The 19,342-nt window shown below is 26.9% G+C and overlaps 3 protein-coding genes across 7 annotated transcripts; 1 reads left to right on the top strand and 2 right to left on the bottom strand.

Moving 5' to 3' along the window:
• Positions 1-527: 527 nt before the first annotated feature.
• LOC129608480 (sodium-dependent nutrient amino acid transporter 1-like) lies at positions 528-4,463 on the bottom strand. 2 transcript variants are annotated; one of them, XM_055519987.1, is made up of 9 exons: positions 4,180-4,463; positions 3,470-3,601; positions 2,978-3,132; positions 2,787-2,881; positions 2,615-2,732; positions 2,055-2,543; positions 1,862-1,990; positions 925-1,131; positions 528-869 (listed from the first exon to the last, which is right to left on the bottom strand). In XM_055519987.1, the coding sequence occupies exons 1-9, from the start codon at positions 4,367-4,369 to the stop codon at positions 576-578; spliced, it is 1,809 nt and encodes a 602-aa protein (XP_055375962.1). In that variant the 5' UTR covers positions 4,370-4,463; the 3' UTR covers positions 528-575. The 2 variants fall into 2 exon arrangements, with proteins under 2 accessions (XP_055375962.1, XP_055375963.1); XM_055519988.1 differs by lacking the exons at positions 1,862-1,990; positions 2,055-2,543 and having other exon boundaries at positions 4,180-4,462.
• A 1,097-nt stretch (positions 4,464-5,560) lies between these two features.
• LOC129608479 (sodium-dependent proline transporter-like) lies at positions 5,561-8,070 on the bottom strand. The gene is made up of 9 exons (XM_055519985.1): positions 7,867-8,070; positions 7,664-7,795; positions 7,440-7,594; positions 7,289-7,380; positions 7,061-7,184; positions 6,491-6,979; positions 6,295-6,423; positions 6,015-6,221; positions 5,561-5,961 (listed from the first exon to the last, which is right to left on the bottom strand). The coding sequence occupies exons 1-9, from the start codon at positions 8,051-8,053 to the stop codon at positions 5,662-5,664; spliced, it is 1,815 nt and encodes a 604-aa protein (XP_055375960.1). The 5' UTR covers positions 8,054-8,070; the 3' UTR covers positions 5,561-5,661.
• Positions 8,071-13,940: 5,870 nt separating this feature from the next.
• Positions 13,941-19,317, top strand: LOC129608477 (sodium- and chloride-dependent glycine transporter 2-like). 4 transcript variants are annotated; one of them, XM_055519979.1, is made up of 9 exons: positions 13,941-14,060; positions 14,483-14,715; positions 16,276-16,562; positions 16,687-16,754; positions 17,054-17,180; positions 17,247-17,732; positions 17,801-17,929; positions 18,059-18,268; positions 18,332-19,317. In XM_055519979.1, exons 2-9 carry the CDS (start codon positions 14,547-14,549, stop codon positions 18,641-18,643), a joined length of 1,788 nt encoding a protein of 595 aa, XP_055375954.1. In that variant the 5' UTR covers positions 13,941-14,060; positions 14,483-14,546; the 3' UTR covers positions 18,644-19,317. The 4 variants fall into 4 exon arrangements, with proteins under 4 accessions (XP_055375954.1, XP_055375957.1, XP_055375956.1 ...); XM_055519982.1 differs by having other exon boundaries at positions 13,943-14,013; XM_055519981.1 differs by having other exon boundaries at positions 13,998-14,056.
• Positions 19,318-19,342: the final 25 nt, after the last annotated feature.

Here is a 19,342-nt window from a genome sequence, read left to right as displayed (position 1 = left end):
CATCAGCTACTTACAGGATGTAAATTAGCACTATATGAAGCACTACTACTATACTTATATATGTATAAAGGAATTTCCATTCAAAATCTCTAACTTTACAACTAAACTTTAATCTCCTACTAGCAACTAACTTTACAACTAAAATTGTTAACAAATTACAATTTATACAAAATTCATTTTGAAAAAAATTTAACAAAACCATAGATATTTTAATTTTATTTAAAACTTATACAAAAGAACAAAAACAAACAAAAATAAGAAGTTCAGTTAAAAAATTAAAAAACAATATGGAGCTAATGTTATAGCCCCTTCCCAATCGGTTATTTATAAATCCGCAATTAGCTAGAAAACGATTTTATGAGATCTCCGTTTTCATAAATGATTTTTGCTTTTGCCTGTTTGTGCAATTTTGTGGTCGAATAATACCAAGATTGAACTTTATTGTGACGTACTTAAAGTTTTCGCTTATGGCACCTAATGTTAAAAAAATTTAAAAAAAATTAACAGAAAATAAATTTTTTTGCAGTTATTTAAAATTTTTTTATTAGTTATTAAAATACAAAACATGTAATTAATTAAAACGATACTGTTTCTGTTATTAAATTTGCGTGTACCAATTCATTTGCAATATCAGAATTATCTAAATAATTTTCATAATTTTGATGTTCAATCGGATCAGCCGGATACCAGTCGTTGGGACGACAAAGTTTTTTTATTCTATCAATAACATTACCAGTCGCGGTACAAATTTTATAAATCATATAACCCGGGACATACATCGTTGGTGTTAACTTCAAGATGGCAAATATTAAAATGGCTAAAATATGTCCAAATCTTCGATAATATTGCGACTCAAAAATGTAAACTAACTGAAATTTTAAAATAAATCAATTTCAATAACAAATTTTCAAAAAAAATTCTTACTAATGCAATTGCGATAGCAATAGGTGTTATAAATCTCATTGTCCATACTTTCCAACTTTTAATTGATTTCCCCGTCATAAATTTTACATCACGTTTAAATCGAAGCCTACCATATATCCAAACAATGACAAACAATTCTAATAATATTATAATTAATTTATTGGCATCTGCCATTGAATGTAGCACACTAACTGTGGCAAATCCAGCCTGAAAAAAAATAATTCAGTATGACTAAGTTCAAATTTATGGGAGTACTTTTTAAAAAATGTTATAAATTTTTTAAACACCGAGCACATTGTACGAGAGAAAAAAGTTGATAAAAGAATCGACAAGCCCGTGAAATCGAACTTTGCCCGAACTTCAAGTTATAGAAGTAGATTCAGCGAAAGAAGTAATTCTACTTCGCTTAAATATAGAAAGTTGGTTTGATAATCATTCTTAGAAGCGGACACTCCTTAAATTTATGGAGGCTTATTCGAGTTTTGAAGTGCGAAAAAAAATTTAAAAAACGAAACTGCACACTTTGCTTGGTCGTGAAGTTACCAGGAATAAAAGGGGGTACATTCAAATCTGCACTTCATGAAATGTTTATGGAATGTATGCTGCCTGCTGGATTGCTTATTTTAGTTACAGAAGAATTAGAGTACAGAAACCTCACATATTGTGTGATTTTGAAACAACACCTTACTTGAGGCGCTATCGAATACTTTGTAGCCTAATCATAAATTTCACTACTCTGTGAAGCTATTCAATACTGGAATACGAGAAAAATTAAAATATGTAGCACGCACATTAGGTAAGATGAAAGTTTTAAAAATTATCGAAAGACTAGATTACTAGAACAAAAATTACAATCCTATTCTTCCTCACACCAATATAAGAGGACAAATAAGTGAAAAACTAATTAAAATATTAAAAATAAAACAAATTTTCTTACAGTTGTACAAAAAAACATTGAAATTGAACCGAGAAATGCTATCAAACATCCTAAAATAGCTTTCTTATAGATCCTGGTATATTCATATTCATCAAATATTGCTGTTAATATGGTTAGAATTTGTACAGCCTAAAATTACGAAAAATATTTAAAAAAATTATTTGAAATTAATTTTTAATTAAGTTGTACGAACCCCTTCAGCAAATTGTGATAAAAAAAGGAGTAAGAAAAATAATATTGTCCAAAAATGTGACCAACTGAAATGAGCAAAAAACATAGCATATGATACAAATATATAGGTGAACGCTTGATAATATCCAATAGATATATAAATGAATCCGTAATATTTAGCTATATAATCTTCTACAGACATATAAGTAATCATTGTTATCATAAATACAACCATTTGTGTACAACATACAACTAGTGATAATTTTCCAATATCTTCTTTAAAATTATTATAACTGGCTATTGTTAGAATATTACCCCAACCAGCTCCGAATGCAGTCACAGTTAATATTGGCGATAATAAAAAATAACTAACGTTCGTAAACGAAGACAATTTTAATTCAAAATATTTTTGTATTGCTTCCCAACATTCAACAACAAAAATTATACGTAACGTTGTTAAAAATAAGCATACGAAAGTAATGGCAGTAATATATCGAAAAATTTTTCCAAACTAAAATTTTAAAAAAACCAACATTGGATTTTCATCAAAATTTAAATTACAGAAAAATAAAACATACTAACCATTTCGACTCCATTATACAATACTAAACCAATTAATACCCAAATCAGAAGTGTACATAACATTATGCGCCAAGAAAAATACCAGTTATTATCTACATCATGTCCATTAAACACATATCTGTAAATAATGCATTCTGTACATTAACTGCACATAATTTAAATATGAACTCACTTTAAATATTCATTTATTGGAAAAGTTCTATTATTGCTATATTCATAATAAAAGTCAGAAAAATTCATGCTAGCATTTAAGGATCCTGGTTCAATCTAAAAATTAGTATCATTTTCAGAAACTTTCCTTCAAAACTGTTGATAATTTCAATTTGTTTTTTTTTAATTGTTAATTTTGTTTTACAGCCTTACCGCCTCACATTCTTCTGAATTAAAATGATTACCACAATGTGCCCAAGGCAAATGTGTTTGCATAGACTCAAACACAATGTATAGGGGAAATGCAGTTGCCACCATAAAATAACTGCATGTCATAACATTTAAAAATAATGAAATGTAACCGATACCTAAAACATTTTGAATTATAAGTAAAAAATATTGTAAATTATTTAACTTAATTTTTAAGTTTAAATTTAAACGAGAAAAAAATAGTTCACCGTGCCAATTCTGCAATACCCGTACGAATATTTGTCAAGAGCTATTTCATTAACAAAAAAAATCAATAGATACTAACATTTTTCAGAACGGTTCTATTTGGTTTTACAACCGTATATATTGTTATTTTGTTTCAAAAATAACGCCACAACCAGACCGATATACACTTATTTGAATCATACTGTAACCACAATTTCAAGCCTTCTTTTACCTACATTTGAATAGTGGGGCAATAAACTTTATACCTACTTTTAAATAGTGGAGCAATCCGAAATACTGATATAAGTCCAGTGCTAGAAAATTGGCCCATAAACATTTGCGTAAAATATACCGGTAATGTAAAAACCAACATTCCCATCATATATGCTATGGACATTATTACTAAAAGAAAATATTTGAGAAATTAAAATTTTTAGCTTGGTTTGTTTTTTCCAGAAATAAATTTAATTCTATTCTACGAGAAATTATGCAAGCGAAGGTATTAAATGAAGTCAAGTATACAGTATACATGTATACATATTTACTAATATAAGTTCTAGAAAATATTTATGAGCATATATACATATACATATATGGAACGTTTACATGCAATGGGAACTACGAAAATCATCCAATAAACGACAGAAACAACATCAAAGCTATCAAATGAGATAAGCAATATATTTTTTGTTATGGTACAAACATATTAATAATTTTAATTCTAATTAAATTTTAGTAATGATTTTAAAATTGAATTTTGTTATATGGGTTAATAATGTTATCTACAATAATATTATAAGGAAAAAATTAAATAATATTTATTATAATCATTTAAAATGTTAATGAAATTAAAATGTACAGAAAATACTTGAATACATTATATTATTATTAAGTAAGTAAGTTAAATAATTTGAAATAACTTAATTAAATATTTTATATGTATGTATGTATTTGAATTGAAGAACGAAAATTAAATTTACCTGCTGATGCTGGTTCCAATGCAAAAAATATCAAATAGTGACGGAAACCGCAACAATGGCTTAAAGCAATTGCATAAAAATCCCATGTTTTCTCCCATTTTCCACGTCCAGGATCATGTTTATATGGTTTATTCCCTATATCATATGAAGTGACATTTTCAGGAATTCTATTACCATTATTATTTGTCATATTTTTGTCTTATAATCAAAAATATTTTCAAAATCTTTATAACAATTTTTTTTTATAAATACTCATTAAATTTCCATTTATGTAATTCTAAATATTAACAAAAATCAAAAATAATTATAAAATATTTGGCTTATTTTTGCTACCGTTAATTAAAATAGTTTTCTTCTTATCACAATTTAGTATAATAATTATAAAAAAAAAATTTTATTAAACTTGCACATACATAGTCAAACATCAAAACTAAAATTCAAAGTTAAATCTAGAATCACACTTTTTTCTGTTTCATGTTCTGAAAAAAAGCTTCAATTTGATCCCCCCTCTTTTGAAATATACAGTTAAATGTAAACAAATGCCCAGATAGTAATTTACAAAAAAAATTATTATTGTTATTAAAATCGAAAATCTTTCGCATAATTGTCAATAATTATTGTGAAAAAATATTTCAAAGTAAAAAGACTCAAAAAATGAAGAGGTTATCGAAAATACGAGATGCTCTATCGAATGACCTTTTTTTAAGACCCGGAACCTAACTCAATCAATATTCATTGAAGTTCTCAAATCGAAGTAGCAGAAAAAGTCCCAAACCTTTTCAAAAATGTGCTGCATGGCACATTTTATTATCGGTTAAATTCTTTACCGAGACCTGAGAAATATCTACTTATGTTTGACCTTAATATCAAAACCAATTTCCTTCCGTTCTCAAAAAAGTGCTTCAAAAACAAACTAACCGATAGTGGTTTAATGTACAAGAAATTTTAATTGAAGATAGCTAAATATTAAATTGGAAAATTTTTATGGGTATTTAAAAATTCTAACAGAAAAGGTGAATTCAACCTGAAAACATAAAATATCAGATAAAAATCAACGCAAACGTCAGGTGAATTGATAACATGTTGAAAACAAATGAAACTTTGTAAAGAGCATCCAAATTGCATATCAATTTCAAGAAAAAAAAGGGAGTTCGACTCATTCATTTGAAAGATGATATTTAACATTCAACAGTACCTACCCAACAAAATTTGCTCAGATTTGCCATTTACTCAAAATTTTTGTAAAATGTTTTTGAAAGCTTTAATTAATGTTAACTATTAGAAGGATTACACGTAGATAAAAGAAAATGAACATTATGAAAAAAAGTTTATTAATATAAATTTTTTTTGATTCTCATTTTTAATTGTCTAATTTTTTGTAAAACTCAATACAAATAGATTTGTATACATATGTACGTACAAACAATAACAAAAACACAAAATTAAATTAATTACGTGCACAATCACTACAAAATTTCAATATTAAAAATGAACAGATTCGGTGAGTACATTTGCATGTACTAAATCATTTATATCAGTACTCCCTGTATAATCGGCGTAAGTGCGACGTTCAATTGGATCAACAGGATACCAATCATTAGGAACGCAAAGTTTTCTTATTCTTTCTAAAATTGTTCCTGTTGCTGATGAAACTTTGTATATCATATAACCCGGTACATATAATAATGGTGTTAATTTTAAAAATAGGAAAACAAAAATTACAATTAAACTTAGGCTACTTATAAATCTCACTTGCATAAACGATTCTACAGTTGCATAAAGCTAAAAATAACAAAAATTCAATAAAATAATTTTAGGAAAAATAAATCTCTTACTAATGCAATTAAAATTCCAATTGGCGTTAAAAATCTCATTATCCATATTTTCCAGCTTTTCATCGGCTTTCCAGTCATAAACCTAACATCACGCTGAAAACGCAACCTTCCGTATATCCACAATACAACAAGTAACTCAATTAGTATTATAACTAATTTATTGGCGCCAGCTATCGGATACAAAATTTTTAAAGCACCAAATCCATCCTTAAATAAGTAAAATTTTTAATTTTAATTGCCTTGTGTTTTAATAGTTAATTTTAAAAATTGTTTCACATACTGCTGAACAAAAGAAAATTGATATAAAGCCAAAAAATCCAACTAATCCTCCTAAAACGATATTTTTGTAAATTCTTGTGAATTCGTATTCGTCATAAATTGCAGTCAAAATAGTAAGCATTTGTAGTGCCTAAAATATAAAATTTTAATCAAGATTAATTTTTAAATAAATAATCGAATATCGGGTTCCTACGTACCCCTTCAGCGAATTGTGTTAAAAATATTACTGCAAAAAATAAAATAGTCCAAAATTGTGGCCACCCTAAATGTGAAAAATACAGAGCATATATTACGAACTGGAGCGATATAACATCAAAATGACTATAGTTGAAATACATGTATCCAAAATGTTTTTCTAAATAAGTTTCAATTGATGTAAAACAAATGCATGTTATTAAAAATGTGAATATCTGTATAAAACATGTTATAAATGATAATTTTCCAATATCTTCTTTGAAATTATTATAGCTGGCAATTGTAAGTACATTTCCCCAACCTGCTCCAAATACAGATAAAGCTAAGATTGGTGATGCCACAATATAATGTAAATATCTTGAATAACTTGACGATAAGGTGAAAAACTTTCCAATTGCTTCCCAACTTTCGGGAACACATAAAATTCGTAAAAATGTCAAGAGCATACAAATAAAACTTGCAGCAGTTATAAAACGAAATATTTTGCCAAACTGAAATTTTAATAAGAATTTACGTTAACGTAACGATAAAAAAAAATATTATGTTGTTAAAACGATAAAAAAAATTTATACCGTTTCAATGCCTTTAAAAAGAACCGCACTAATTAAAATCCAAATCAATAGAGTGCACAAAAGAATACGCCAAGAGAGACGAGAACTTTCTTCCATTTCTTCATTGTTTCCGTTTAATATAAAGCTAAAATTAATGTTGCCGGCGGGAAAAAACTATATTAAATATCTGATGAATATAATTCAAAACCGTTGTTTTACCCTTTAATATTTTGTATATTGTTTTCTTACCTTAGAAATTCATGTGTTGGAAGGGTCTTATTATAATATTCATTATAAAAGTCAGTAGAACTCCATGAAGTGTTGACCGATTCTGGTTTTATCTAAAATTCATATTGATAATAAAATTTTTAAAGAAGAGTTATTAAAAAGAAATACTAACCACAACGCATAATTCTGAATTGAAATGATTACTGCAATGTGACCATGGTAAATTTGATTGCATTGATGCAAAAACAATATATAAAGGAAATGCGGCAATTACCATAAAATAACTGCACGACAATAAATTTAAAAATAATGAGATATAACCAACACCTACGAAAAAAATTGTTTAAAACCGTATTCTAAAGCATGCTGTGTGTACATAATATGTAGATAAATTACCTTTGAAAAGAGGAGCAATTCGGAATACAGATATGATTCCGGTACTAGAAAATTGACCCATGAACATTTGCGTAAAATACAATGGTAACATAAAAAAAACCATTCCTAATATATGAGATATAATAATGGGAACTAAAAAGAAAGAAACGAAATTAATTTTTTAGTTATAAAATTTTAATAAAATTGAATAAGTTATTACTCACCGACACCTGCACGATAAAACACCATATGCATTAGGAAATGGCGAAAGCCAAAGCAATGACTTAAAGCTACAGCATAAAAATCCCATCTTGTAGCCCATTTACCACGTGCAAAATCATGTTTATACGGTTTATTACCCGTATCATAAGATGTGACATTATGAGAAATTCTAATGACATTGTTTGTCATGTTTTTTTTTAAACTTATTGTTGAATATAACGTTAATTATGACAGAGTCCTGCTACTTTATTTAAAGTAGTTTTCAATTTTTAATTTTAATTATAAAATTTTATTCTATAATAAAAAAATTATTTTAGCCATATAATTTTTGTCAAATTCACTTATAAAAAAATATTTAAATTTTCGGTAATTTGTTCTTTGTAGATTATTTACAAACGATGTTTAAAATTTAACTAAATGGTTATTACTCAAAATACAATATAATTGCGATATTTATTTACATAAATTAAATATGTACGTGAGTATGTATGTTGATTTATCAGTAAATACAAAGAGAAAGAACTATAATTTTTTCAAAGTCAAAGCTTTATTATTATTTTTAATAGTTAAAAAGATTAGCTCCCAATAAGCATAAATCAAAGCATAAAAACTTTAATTTGCGAGTTTTTTTATAATGTACCTATAAGAGTATTTTCAAAGCCTAAACCTGTTTACAACTATTATCCTCATGACGTTACAATTAGGTGAAGATGACACATTAAAAAACCATACATAAGTATGTAATGCAGTGAAATCTTTATATAACGAACACTTCCATTTAGTTTGCAAAAGAAAAATTACAAAAACTCATTATTTTACAAAATCTTTTAAAAACAAAAATTCCTTTATACCTCTTGTAAACCAATATATGAATATATGCATATGTTTGTACATATTAAGATTGGAAACGAAAATATATTAAAAATTTTTAAGAAAATTTTTATTTTAGACAATTTCAAAATTTATATTTCAAGCTATTTGGTACATTTTAATAATTATTGTTTTTTTCTAATTAATTAAATTTTCAATGAGAAAAGTTTTCGCCACATTAAAAAAATTATTGTTCTGTACTATACATATGTATGTATTGTAAGCTTATCATTATATTGTGTTTTTGGTTCAATCTCTATTAAAATAAAAGTATAGAGATAACCAGTATTCTCACTTCTCATGAAAATAAATTCAATTTGAGATTTAAATTTTAAAATGCTTTTATTTTCTCTTCTTTCTAAGCTGAAAATTAAAAATAAAATTTTGCAAACTTTTGGATTTTTTTCGTGTTTAACGATCGCGCTTTCTTACAAATTAAAGATTAACGGCTTCAATGGTTTTTTTGCACATTTTCCGATTATTTGACGGCATTGATTTGATGTGACGGCAATAAAATTTAAATTCAAAATAAATTTTAATGATTTATATCCTTAGGGTATTCCTTTTGGTTTAAATGTCTTTTGGAGCTAAGGCTGCAGGACAGTATAGAGTCTTCTCAGTGGCCCAGTCATGGATATCTCCTGAGCGGAACGGGTTTTTGATCTTATCAATACAATGAAAATGAATATATGTAGATATAGTTTATTCATCATAGCCGAGGTTCATCATAAGCCGACCATGTCCAAATGCAGGACGGCAAGCAAAATGTAACCAAAATACACCCTTAGGAAATCAGTTGGACTACTGGCAATATCTCGGGGTGACATTGCCTGCACTGACCGTGGGGAGAGCATTCGTCTTAGTCATGTGGGACAGAGCAAGCATAACGGGGCTGAGAGAGATATGAAGATTAGCTCCGGAGATTCAGATAAACTTCTCTTGGCTTAGATAGGCCGCCTGTAGTCGTACGTTCAAAGATGGTGATCACGGGATAATAATAGCAAAATGGCACATTTGTGTTATCTGGGGCTCGGTGAACTTGCTGCACCAGCCACGTCAACCAGCCAAGAAACTTCTTGATTCATGAATTACATTCTATTTAGATTTTATTTATTTTCCTTATTGAATAATCCAAATATTGAACACTAATTTCACTATATTCTTTAAAATTATTCTTTCTAATTTCACTATATTCTTTAAAATTATTCTTTCTAATTTCACTGTCAGGATTTACTTGTTTAACATAGGTAATAACGGATAAGAGATGGAGGGCCAGTTTTGATATTGTCGAGTGGGAGAAGAGAGGATCATGCATAGATGCGGGTGCTTTATCCGATTTTGTTAACTAACTTGGGTAAAACACCGGTATCTTTGCATCTTCTTATAATTGCTTTACTTACATCAAGTATTTCGTTTGAAATGGGCTACGTACTAAGCGATGTCCATATGCCATATTATTCCACGGTTGATCGTATCAACACTGACTAGAATATTTTACGTTATTAAATCCCATTTTAACGGCTATTCTATAGGATGGTTCGTAATGAGGGCTGTCATTTGGCTCCGAACGGATTCGATTTGAAAATTTATGTCCCTGACTCCTTTTGCATTTTAGCTCCAATGTCGCTTTTACTTTAGTCAAAACCCAAAAAAATGTTGATAATTTTCACAAAATTTTTAAATTCCCTTGAAAAATATAATTCCTTAATAAACAAGAAAAGTTTTTGTGCAATACAAATTCGCTGTCAAAACCGTGGGTAACGAAATTTTGTACATTTAACTTTTTTTTGCTAATTTAAAAGACGCCACCTATATTTTAGTAGCCAAATTAATCAATTAGTCAGTTATAGTATCAAATGACCAAACTTGTGGACACACAAAAAATATAAGCAGCAAATCTGCTTGCACAGAATTTTTTTGAGTCAATCAAATATATTATATCGTTCAATATATGTACAAATGAATATAATTTCATTTTAGTCTTTTTCAGAAATTAAAAATGTATAATTGAAATTTTTATGACGTTTTTTGTCTGATCACTATTACTAGAGTTTCAACTTTAAAAAATGTCTGCATACAGTATATACATATGTACATACATATATGAAGTTTCATATAAAAAATTTTATTTTAAGTTTAAGTTTTTTTGTGATATTTTTTCAATGTGAATTTATTAACTTTTTGTTTGTAATTGTGGTTCAAAGTTTTGCATTTGTTTTTATGAATTTTTTTTGTATTCTTATGTTAATAAATTGTTTTTGTATGAAATATAAAAATTGACTCCACTTTCTTAAAAACACCTCTTTTTTTTTGAATATTTTCGCTTCTCATTCAATAAATCAAACGACAGCCCTATTCATAATATGTAAGATCAAGCGTGCCTTCCTTTAAAGGCTGCCAGTATTTCTCTAAGATCCATTTACAGTTTAAAGTATTTAAACGGACGTGCTTTAAATTATTATGCTTTACTATGATCTTTTGTTTTTCTCTTTACACACCTAAGTGACGAAAAGGACTGTTGTATGACACTATAGCACATAGTTCAGTTTCGTTAGTCATTCCGTGAAATTAAGTGGTCTTAAAATCTTAAATTCTGTTCATTAATGGATGCATTATGTTTGCTGTTTTAATTTTATTAATTCCTCTTAAATACCATCAGTATCCCTTGCTTTATTGTTTTTGTGAGTGTTATTATATACAACCTTTCCTTCTTTTTAATCAAAAATGTGCAAGGAAAAATGTTATTGTGCCGTATAGTTAAAGTGGAAAATGACTAAATTATGTTCATACATACATAAGTATGTAAATAAAAAATACACGCGCGTACATACCGCTAAGGATTTAATAGTCTCTTGTGGTTAAATTATCAAATTGATAATGGGAGCAAAAATTGCAAATTGAAAAACAATTATAAATAAATTTCAAATAAAATATTTTCGTATAAGTAACTTGCAATCAAATTTCCTTTCCGTTTTTGGGTAAACGATAAATACGCAATATAATATCATCACATTTTAAAATTTCTTAAAGTTTCTGATAGAGAAAATGTTAATATTTGATATACATAAGTATGTATTTGCAAAATTCTTGAACAAAAATAAAGAATATGAAAAAATTGGTAATGCTCTTGAAGTTTACGTCACATAACCAAACGAACAAGGTCTCTCGATAAAACTTTATTGTTTTTATTATGTTTTTTTTGCGAACAAAATAATATGTGTGTATGACCAAAATTCAGTGTCAGTGAAATTTAAGACAAAATTTCAAGTACACATGAATACAAACATGAATGCAAATTATATGTACATTTTTATCAATTTTTGACATACAATTTCTGCCCACAATTCGTTTTGGATTTTATATATGAAAATAGGCACACATATTCTATATGGACTTATGTAGACATATTATAAACATACATATACATATTATACTCGCTTATCAACTATTATAAAACTTTTGCGTATGCTTTCATTTTAATTGAGGTTTTTTTAATTGAAGAATTCTTTTTTTCTCGTTAGATGATAATAAATTATTTTAATAACGAATAATTATTGTTTAAGTTGCTTATACCTCAAATGATATTGTAGTCTAAGTCAAAAATATTGCCATCAAAATGGTAATGAAAATTCAGTGTCTACTTTTTGTGTGTATATGAGATTTTCTATTAAACTAATAACTGCTAAAGTATGTCTGTATGAATGTACATTCTAAAATTGCAACGAGATGAGCATGGTAGACGATTGCCACTGCAGATTTTGTGAAGCAGTAGAGGAGACTTCAGTACACCTTCTGGAGGATTATAGAGCTTTGTTCCGCAAGAGAAGAGAAACGTTGAGTTATTATACACTCACTGGAACGGAGATTGGGTCTCGAGGGAATTTTTCAGGGTACCGGGTCGCTGGAACTATGGGGTCGCGGTGATTTCGCTACACCCGCGCTACGCAGCCTACAAAGACAAATTCAAGAAAAGTGAGAGATTCGAAGTAAGTAAAATTAAAAACAAAATGCGAAGAGTATAAGTGATAATCAAAGAGTATATTCGAATGATGTAAAATAGACAATGAAACTAAGAACTAAGAGTTTGTAATCTATATTGGAGGAAAATTCATATGAAACGGATGACACAACGACAGTGGATAATTTCAATTTTATTATAAAAGAAAGAAGAAATTAAGGGAAGCATGCAGATATACAAATCCACAAAGGCAACTTTTTACACACCGCAGATGACACAACGCATATTTTCTAATTATTTAAATTAATATCTTGACGGGTTTTATAACTGTATGATAATTATTATCATTTTGGGTTTGACAGCACTAAAAAATAAAATAAATAAATTCATAATTAGGTTAATATAAAAGATTATAGACTCAATTACCTGATGACATTCGTGTCACATAACAATATATCAACCAAAACACATAGGTTCCGGAAATATTTTGATCCTTATTGTAGATCTACATATAAATAACCACATTTAATTCTAGTTATATATACACTCCACTATAGCTCATACAATTAAAGCTTTATGTACACAGGCTGAAATAAGCATTGTATTTAGAAGCCGTGACATATTTACATTTTGTATGTATGTATGTATGTATGTATAATATTATATAATATTGCAAATTTTATTTTTTTTTTTGGGTGTTATAAAACTAAAAATATTGTTTTGAATAAAAGTTTATTCAAAAATGTAAAATGTACTAAAATTTACTTGTATAGTATATAAAGGAAAAAATCTCTTTTAAAAGTGACTAAATTAAATTCCAACTAAAATTATATTTTCTATTTTCTATCACTTTTGTGAGCCTCTTAATTTAAATCTGTGAATATAATCTGTGATAGATGTAAGTATATACATACTTTATACACTAATGTACATAAATTTTTAAATATAATATGTATAGTATTATGCACATGATATTTATGTACGTACGAGTATATGTACATAATGTAAGTAATGTGTATGCATTTATACTAAAATATAAGTATATTAGACGAAAGTGAACATATATGAACGCCTCTTAAAACTGATTAAAATTTCAAAACACACTATGTAAATGTATGTATGTATGTATATATTAAATGTATATTTAAATAGTATTTATATTAAATTTGATAGCTTATTTTAGAAAAGATTTTTTTTTAAGCTTTCAATTTATTATGATGATGATAGTTAAACGTAGTCTGTGAACCTAATCACAATGTTTCTTATAAAATTAAAATTGTCTTAATATTTATATTATATATATACTGCCAATTATATTTTAGTAACTAAATTTTGAATATTTATGTAGATTATTTTATGATTTAGTAGGTATAAAAAATTGAATAATTTTATATAAAAAGAAAAAATATTGAAAAATTTAAAAAAAATGAAAAAAAATGTAATAAAGAAATAAACGATTTAATTAAAAAATATATACAAATGAATTCAGAAAATATATTATTAATCTTGAATTTGAAAAAAAGTGTTTAAAATAGAAAAGCCATCTATATGTAAAATTGCATAGTTATAAATATGTCATAGTGCGTTTTATATTCTCATTTAATATAACAAAAATAATTTATAATACTTTGACAGTGCAATACAAAACATTTTATTTATTATAATCAAATATAGTATAGATTATAGTTATTAAACAAATTGTTTTGTAAATTAAATCAATATATACATACATATATATAAATAGTATTATACAGATTATTTTAAATTTTATATACTATTTAATCATATAGGGCGAAGAAAAATAAATCCTGGAAAACAACAAAATATAAAAAACAATTATATGTATTAGATAAAATGGCAACAATATTGACATCTTATGATACTGGAAGTAAACCATTTAAACCAGATATTTCACGTGGAAAATGGTCTTCTTTAACTGATTTTTATACAGCAACCTTAACCCATTCATTTGGCATTAAAACATTTTCAATAATACCTTTATATGCGGTATCAACAAGTGGTAGTAAGTAAACATAGTTTATCCGTAATTGTATAATACAAATCGAGCAATATAACTTTAACAATAAGAAAAAGTTAACTTTTAGAACAGTTTAATAATTTCTTTACATAAATATTTAAAAACGAGAAAAAATAGAGATGACCTGGTCAACTCTGTGATACCCGTACGAATTTGTTATCCTATGTGCGAATAAATAAGCCATAACTGATTATGGGACAGACAATGTCTTTAAGTTGCCATATTACCATATTAATTTAGGCAAAATTTCAGTAGTGTTTTTCAAAATAGTGTGTGTGCCAAACTACTATTGAAGTTGTACTGCAGCTACCAGAAAGAGCCAAGAAATTTTAACGAATTTTATCAAGCACATCGGCCCTACTAATATATTCTCTTGTATGAAATATCAATATTACAGCTTTTATAGTTTCTGAGATACAGCCAAATAACTTTTGAAATTGTACAACACCTACCAGAAAGAGCCAAGAAATTTCAACGACTTTTAACAAACACATTGGCCCTACTAATATATTCACTTGCGTGAAATTTCAATACCATAGCTTTTATAGTTTCTGAAATGTAGTCAAATAAATTTTGAAGTTGTATGGCAGCTACCCGAACCGGTACCCCGATCATGTCCAATTTAAATAGAGTTCTGGCACTTACTATAATAAATCACTTGGTGAACTTAGCTCAATTAGTTTTTGAGTTATAGTTGGGACGGACGGACGGACAGACAAAGCTAAATCAACTCAAAACTCGACGCTGATCAAAAACATACACTTGAGTCTGTATCTAAGACCGTTATTTCTTAGGGTTCAAACGGTAAGGCAAATTTAGTATACCCTTCGAATGTACGTTCGTACGGGTATAAATATATAATTACATTATAACCTTAATTTGAACTTCATACATTCACGGTAATAACAGTAATAAGTTCTAAATGTAACATTTAAAGTTTCATTTCAAGTTAATTTAAGTATGTGTTTTTCTCTTTTTCAGCTTTAATAAAGAAGAGAACTGTAAGAAAATACTATTCATAATATTTTGGAGAGATTCTTTAAAACTCTTACAATTAATAGTTTTTACAGTTAGATAAATCAAAAATTTAATAACGACTAAAATAAAATATGGTGATAATGAAAAATTTGCCTCCACTAATAAAAAAAATTGTATTTTTTTAAAAAAGAAGAATTTGAATAAAAAAATAAGATTTTATACTTGTCATAAAATAACAAGTGACAAAATTTTATACGTGAGCTTTGTAAAACGGTTTCTATAATGCAGTATTAAAAAAGTTGAAAAAAAAACAGTTATTTTGATTACCTTTATTTTAAAGTTAGCGTTAGAATTAGGCAGGTTTACAAAGTTTTATACACAGTAATTAAAGATTCCTCTAGAGGGCATAAAAAGCATTCCTCTTTGTGCCATTTTTTTTAACAACGACAAAAATGTTATGACCTCGTCAAAATAATTCAGCAAGCGGGTTACTTACCTAAAAATAATTTTAATAATTGTGCATTTTAATTCTATAACATTGTCGTAATTATTATTATATCGTTTCAGTTCTATTTATTATACCATTCATGGTCGGATTACTTATTTTGAGTATACCACTCTATTTTATGCAATCATTTATGGGACAATTTTCTTCAAGCGGCTATATATCTGTTTACCGTATTGCTCCATTATTCAAAGGAATTGGTTTTTCTATTTTGATTATGAATTTGGCAACAATTTGTTACAGTATCTGTTTAACATCTTATACCTTAACATATTTTTTGGCTTCTTTCAATCCGGAATTACCGTGGATGACATGTAATAACGGATGGAATACACATAATTGTACTGTGGTATAGTTAAAATAGAATTTTTAAAAAATATTTTTATATTTTTAAAGAAATTTTTTTTGGAAATATTCTATCAAATTAAATCAGTTTTTCTTTTTTGGTTTTCTTTAAATATTTTGTGTTTTAGGTTCAAAAATTTGATGAAAATCATACTTTAGCTTATAGTGAAAGATGGTCAACAATAGAGTATTTTGTGTGAGTTATAAAAAATAAAAATTAAATTATTGTTTACATTAAATTGAAGAATATAAAACCTCGCGGGATTATTCCGAGAAATACAATTGTACATATTTACTCCTGTAGATGGTTTTATATTATTGCATGTAAAACAATCGTCCAATCCCTATAGCATTTAAACTTATGAATTAGTTTATATTTCTGTCATGTATCGTTGAAAGGTACAAGCATAAATATTTTATCAATATATTATTAATCGCAATACTTATCCAAATTCAAAGTTAATGCTTCTAAAGAAAAAATTTGTTATTTTTCAGTCATGCTGTAAGACAAGTGCCACCTGAAGATGAAGATGAAGTCGTTATTGTTTCATGGAGATTACTTCTTTGCACCATTATTATATGGGTTATGACAACAGCAATCACTATTCAAGGAGTTGAATTTGTAATCATTGTTTTATTCTTATGCTAAAATTATATTAATTAAATTTTCACTTTTAATTTCTTACAGATTGGGAAACTCTTACGATATTTTTGTTACATAATTCTTGTATGCCTTGTTATATTTTTCTTAAGAATAATATTTCTAGAGCGTGGTCTTCATTTCATTTATCATTTTTTTATACCAAAATTAGAACATTTTAATTATTTTGAATATTTTATGTTTGGTATAATTCTACCAATTAGTTTGTATGGTACTGGAGGTGGTACAGTTCTAACTCTATCAAGTTATAATAATTTTCATGCGGATATCAAATTATATTCTTGGATTAATGCAATTGTATTATTGAATATTGCAATTATTGTTGGAATATGTTCATCTATAGTAGAAGATTATTTAGAAGAACATTATAATTTTCGTTTTTTTTATTATGAGATAACCGATTTTCAATTACCATTTGTGGGAATGCCATTTTTTATTGGTAAATTAGAAATTCCTAATTTTTGGGCACTTGTTTTTTATTTAATGCTGCTGTTAGGAGAATTTTCTACTTGTGTAAGTTTTATATAAAATTAAATGAAAATTTGAAATTTATTTGTTCTATATTTTAAATTAAATTTGAGGTGGTACAAATGCTCTCAATCACCACAGCAATATTTGATGAATTTGAACTTTTACGAACGTATAAGAAGGGGATTACGATAGCGATATCCTGCTGTTTATTTATATTTTCTGTATGCTTTACAACAAATGTACGTAGTTAACTTCAAATTGTTTCTATAAAGATATTGTGCTTACTGCATTAACAAATTGTAGTAAAAAGTTTTGTCATGTCTAATTTTTTAAGCAAAATGTAAAAATTTAGCAATTGATATTTTTAGGAAGGCACAAAAATAGTTCAAAATTTATTTAATGCATCTTCAATAACATTATGTGTTGTCTGTTTCCTGGACATCATGATAGTTGTATGGTTTTATGGCCGTGAAAAGTTTCAAAGGGATGTTCTATTTCTAATGCAAGGCAAAATGTATCAGACATGGGAATTTATGATATTGCGATTCGTAACACCTGTACTAATTCTGTTTGTTACTGTAAGTTTTAATTTTATTTTCAAGAAATAATTAATTTAAGTAAATAATTTTATATATTTTTAGTTAATAAATATTGCGATATATCTATCAGAATTATATTATGTTCAAAATAAGTATTGGGATATTATTTTGATAACAATATTAGTTAAAGCGTTACCAACAATTTTAATATTTAGTTGGATTTTATATAAAATGAAAATTTCAACTGGAAATATTTTAGTAAGATTGAAACGAATATGTGTACCAACAGATTGGTATCCAATTGATCCGGGAGATAAAAGAAGATATGATGATGTTATTGGAGCATGTTCAGAAAATATTAGAGATCTTGTTACAAATATTGATATTGTAGATGATGATGATGGATATGATTAACAATGATTAAAGTAAAAACAAAAATGAAACAAAGTGATTTTTCACAATAATTTAAATTTAATTAAAATTTGTTAAAAAAACTTATTTTACTATTATTGTTTAAAAACATGCACATTCTCAGTTGTCTACAATATATATCTGTAATACAACTAAATAATATTAGTAATTACAGATTTCTGAGAGGAAAATATAAAAATTCGGCTGGGCTTTGAGGCAATACATTGTCTATAGATATGCAGATAAACCAACTGCAAGTAATTGTTTATATGACTAGAAACGTATATTATACATATGACATTGAGGCATGTGAATATATGGAACAGTATAACAATTTTTATTGTTTGCTGCAAAGAAAACTGTGTATATTTAATATGGATTATGGAATCCGTGCAAAAAATTTTTATTATGTATTCATGATTTCCATTAAAAACAAAATACTAATGCCAAAAAATTACCTTTATCACATTCGAAATGCACCCATATATGCTCATATAAAATTGTGATATGATAATAGAAGAATCTGTTCAATGATAAGAAGAAAAAAATCAAAAAAAAACCCTTATATAATGAAGAATAAAAGTGTTATACAAAATTATTGCTGAACAGCTAGCACGCTTTAAATATTTTCCCTCTATGATTTTTTGTTATTCATTTACTTACTCTTATTTTTTGCTTAATTCTCCTGCAATAATTTTCTTC

The sequence above is a fragment of the Condylostylus longicornis genome, unplaced genomic scaffold, assembly GCF_029603195.1.
Source record: "Condylostylus longicornis isolate FDR11 unplaced genomic scaffold, ASM2960319v2 ptg000031l, whole genome shotgun sequence".
NCBI classification, from domain to species: Eukaryota; Metazoa; Arthropoda; class Insecta; order Diptera; family Dolichopodidae; genus Condylostylus; species Condylostylus longicornis.
Note: the sequence above shows the minus strand (reverse complement) of the source record. Positions and strands in the feature narration are given on the sequence as shown.

Bases quoted from the DNA above. Each gene is read 5' to 3' on its own strand.
- LOC129608480 (XM_055519987.1), bottom strand. From the start codon at position 4,369: ATGACAAATAATAATGGTAATAGAATTCCTGAAAATGTCACTTCATAT. The intron at 1,991-2,054 runs GTTCGTACAACT...TCGTAATTTTAG, and splicing joins TATCACAATTTGCTGAAGGG to GCTGTACAAATTCTAACCAT. The intron at 1,132-1,861 runs GTAAGAAAATTT...ATTTTTTTTCAG, and splicing joins CAATGTTTTTTTGTACAACT to GCTGGATTTGCCACAGTTAG.
- LOC129608479 (XM_055519985.1), bottom strand. From the start codon at position 8,053: ATGACAAACAATGTCATTAGAATTTCTCATAATGTCACATCTTATGAT. The intron at 6,424-6,490 runs GTACGTAGGAAC...TTTATATTTTAG, and splicing joins TAACACAATTCGCTGAAGGG to GCACTACAAATGCTTACTAT. The intron at 6,222-6,294 runs GTATGTGAAACA...TACTTATTTAAG, and splicing joins CAATTTTCTTTTGTTCAGCA to GATGGATTTGGTGCTTTAAA.
- LOC129608477 (XM_055519979.1), top strand. From the start codon at position 14,547: ATGGCAACAATATTGACATCTTATGATACTGGAAGTAAACCATTTAAA. The intron at 16,755-17,053 runs GTGAGTTATAAA...GTTATTTTTCAG, and splicing joins TCAACAATAGAGTATTTTGT to TCATGCTGTAAGACAAGTGC. The intron at 17,930-18,058 runs GTACGTAGTTAA...TGATATTTTTAG, and splicing joins CTGTATGCTTTACAACAAAT to GAAGGCACAAAAATAGTTCA.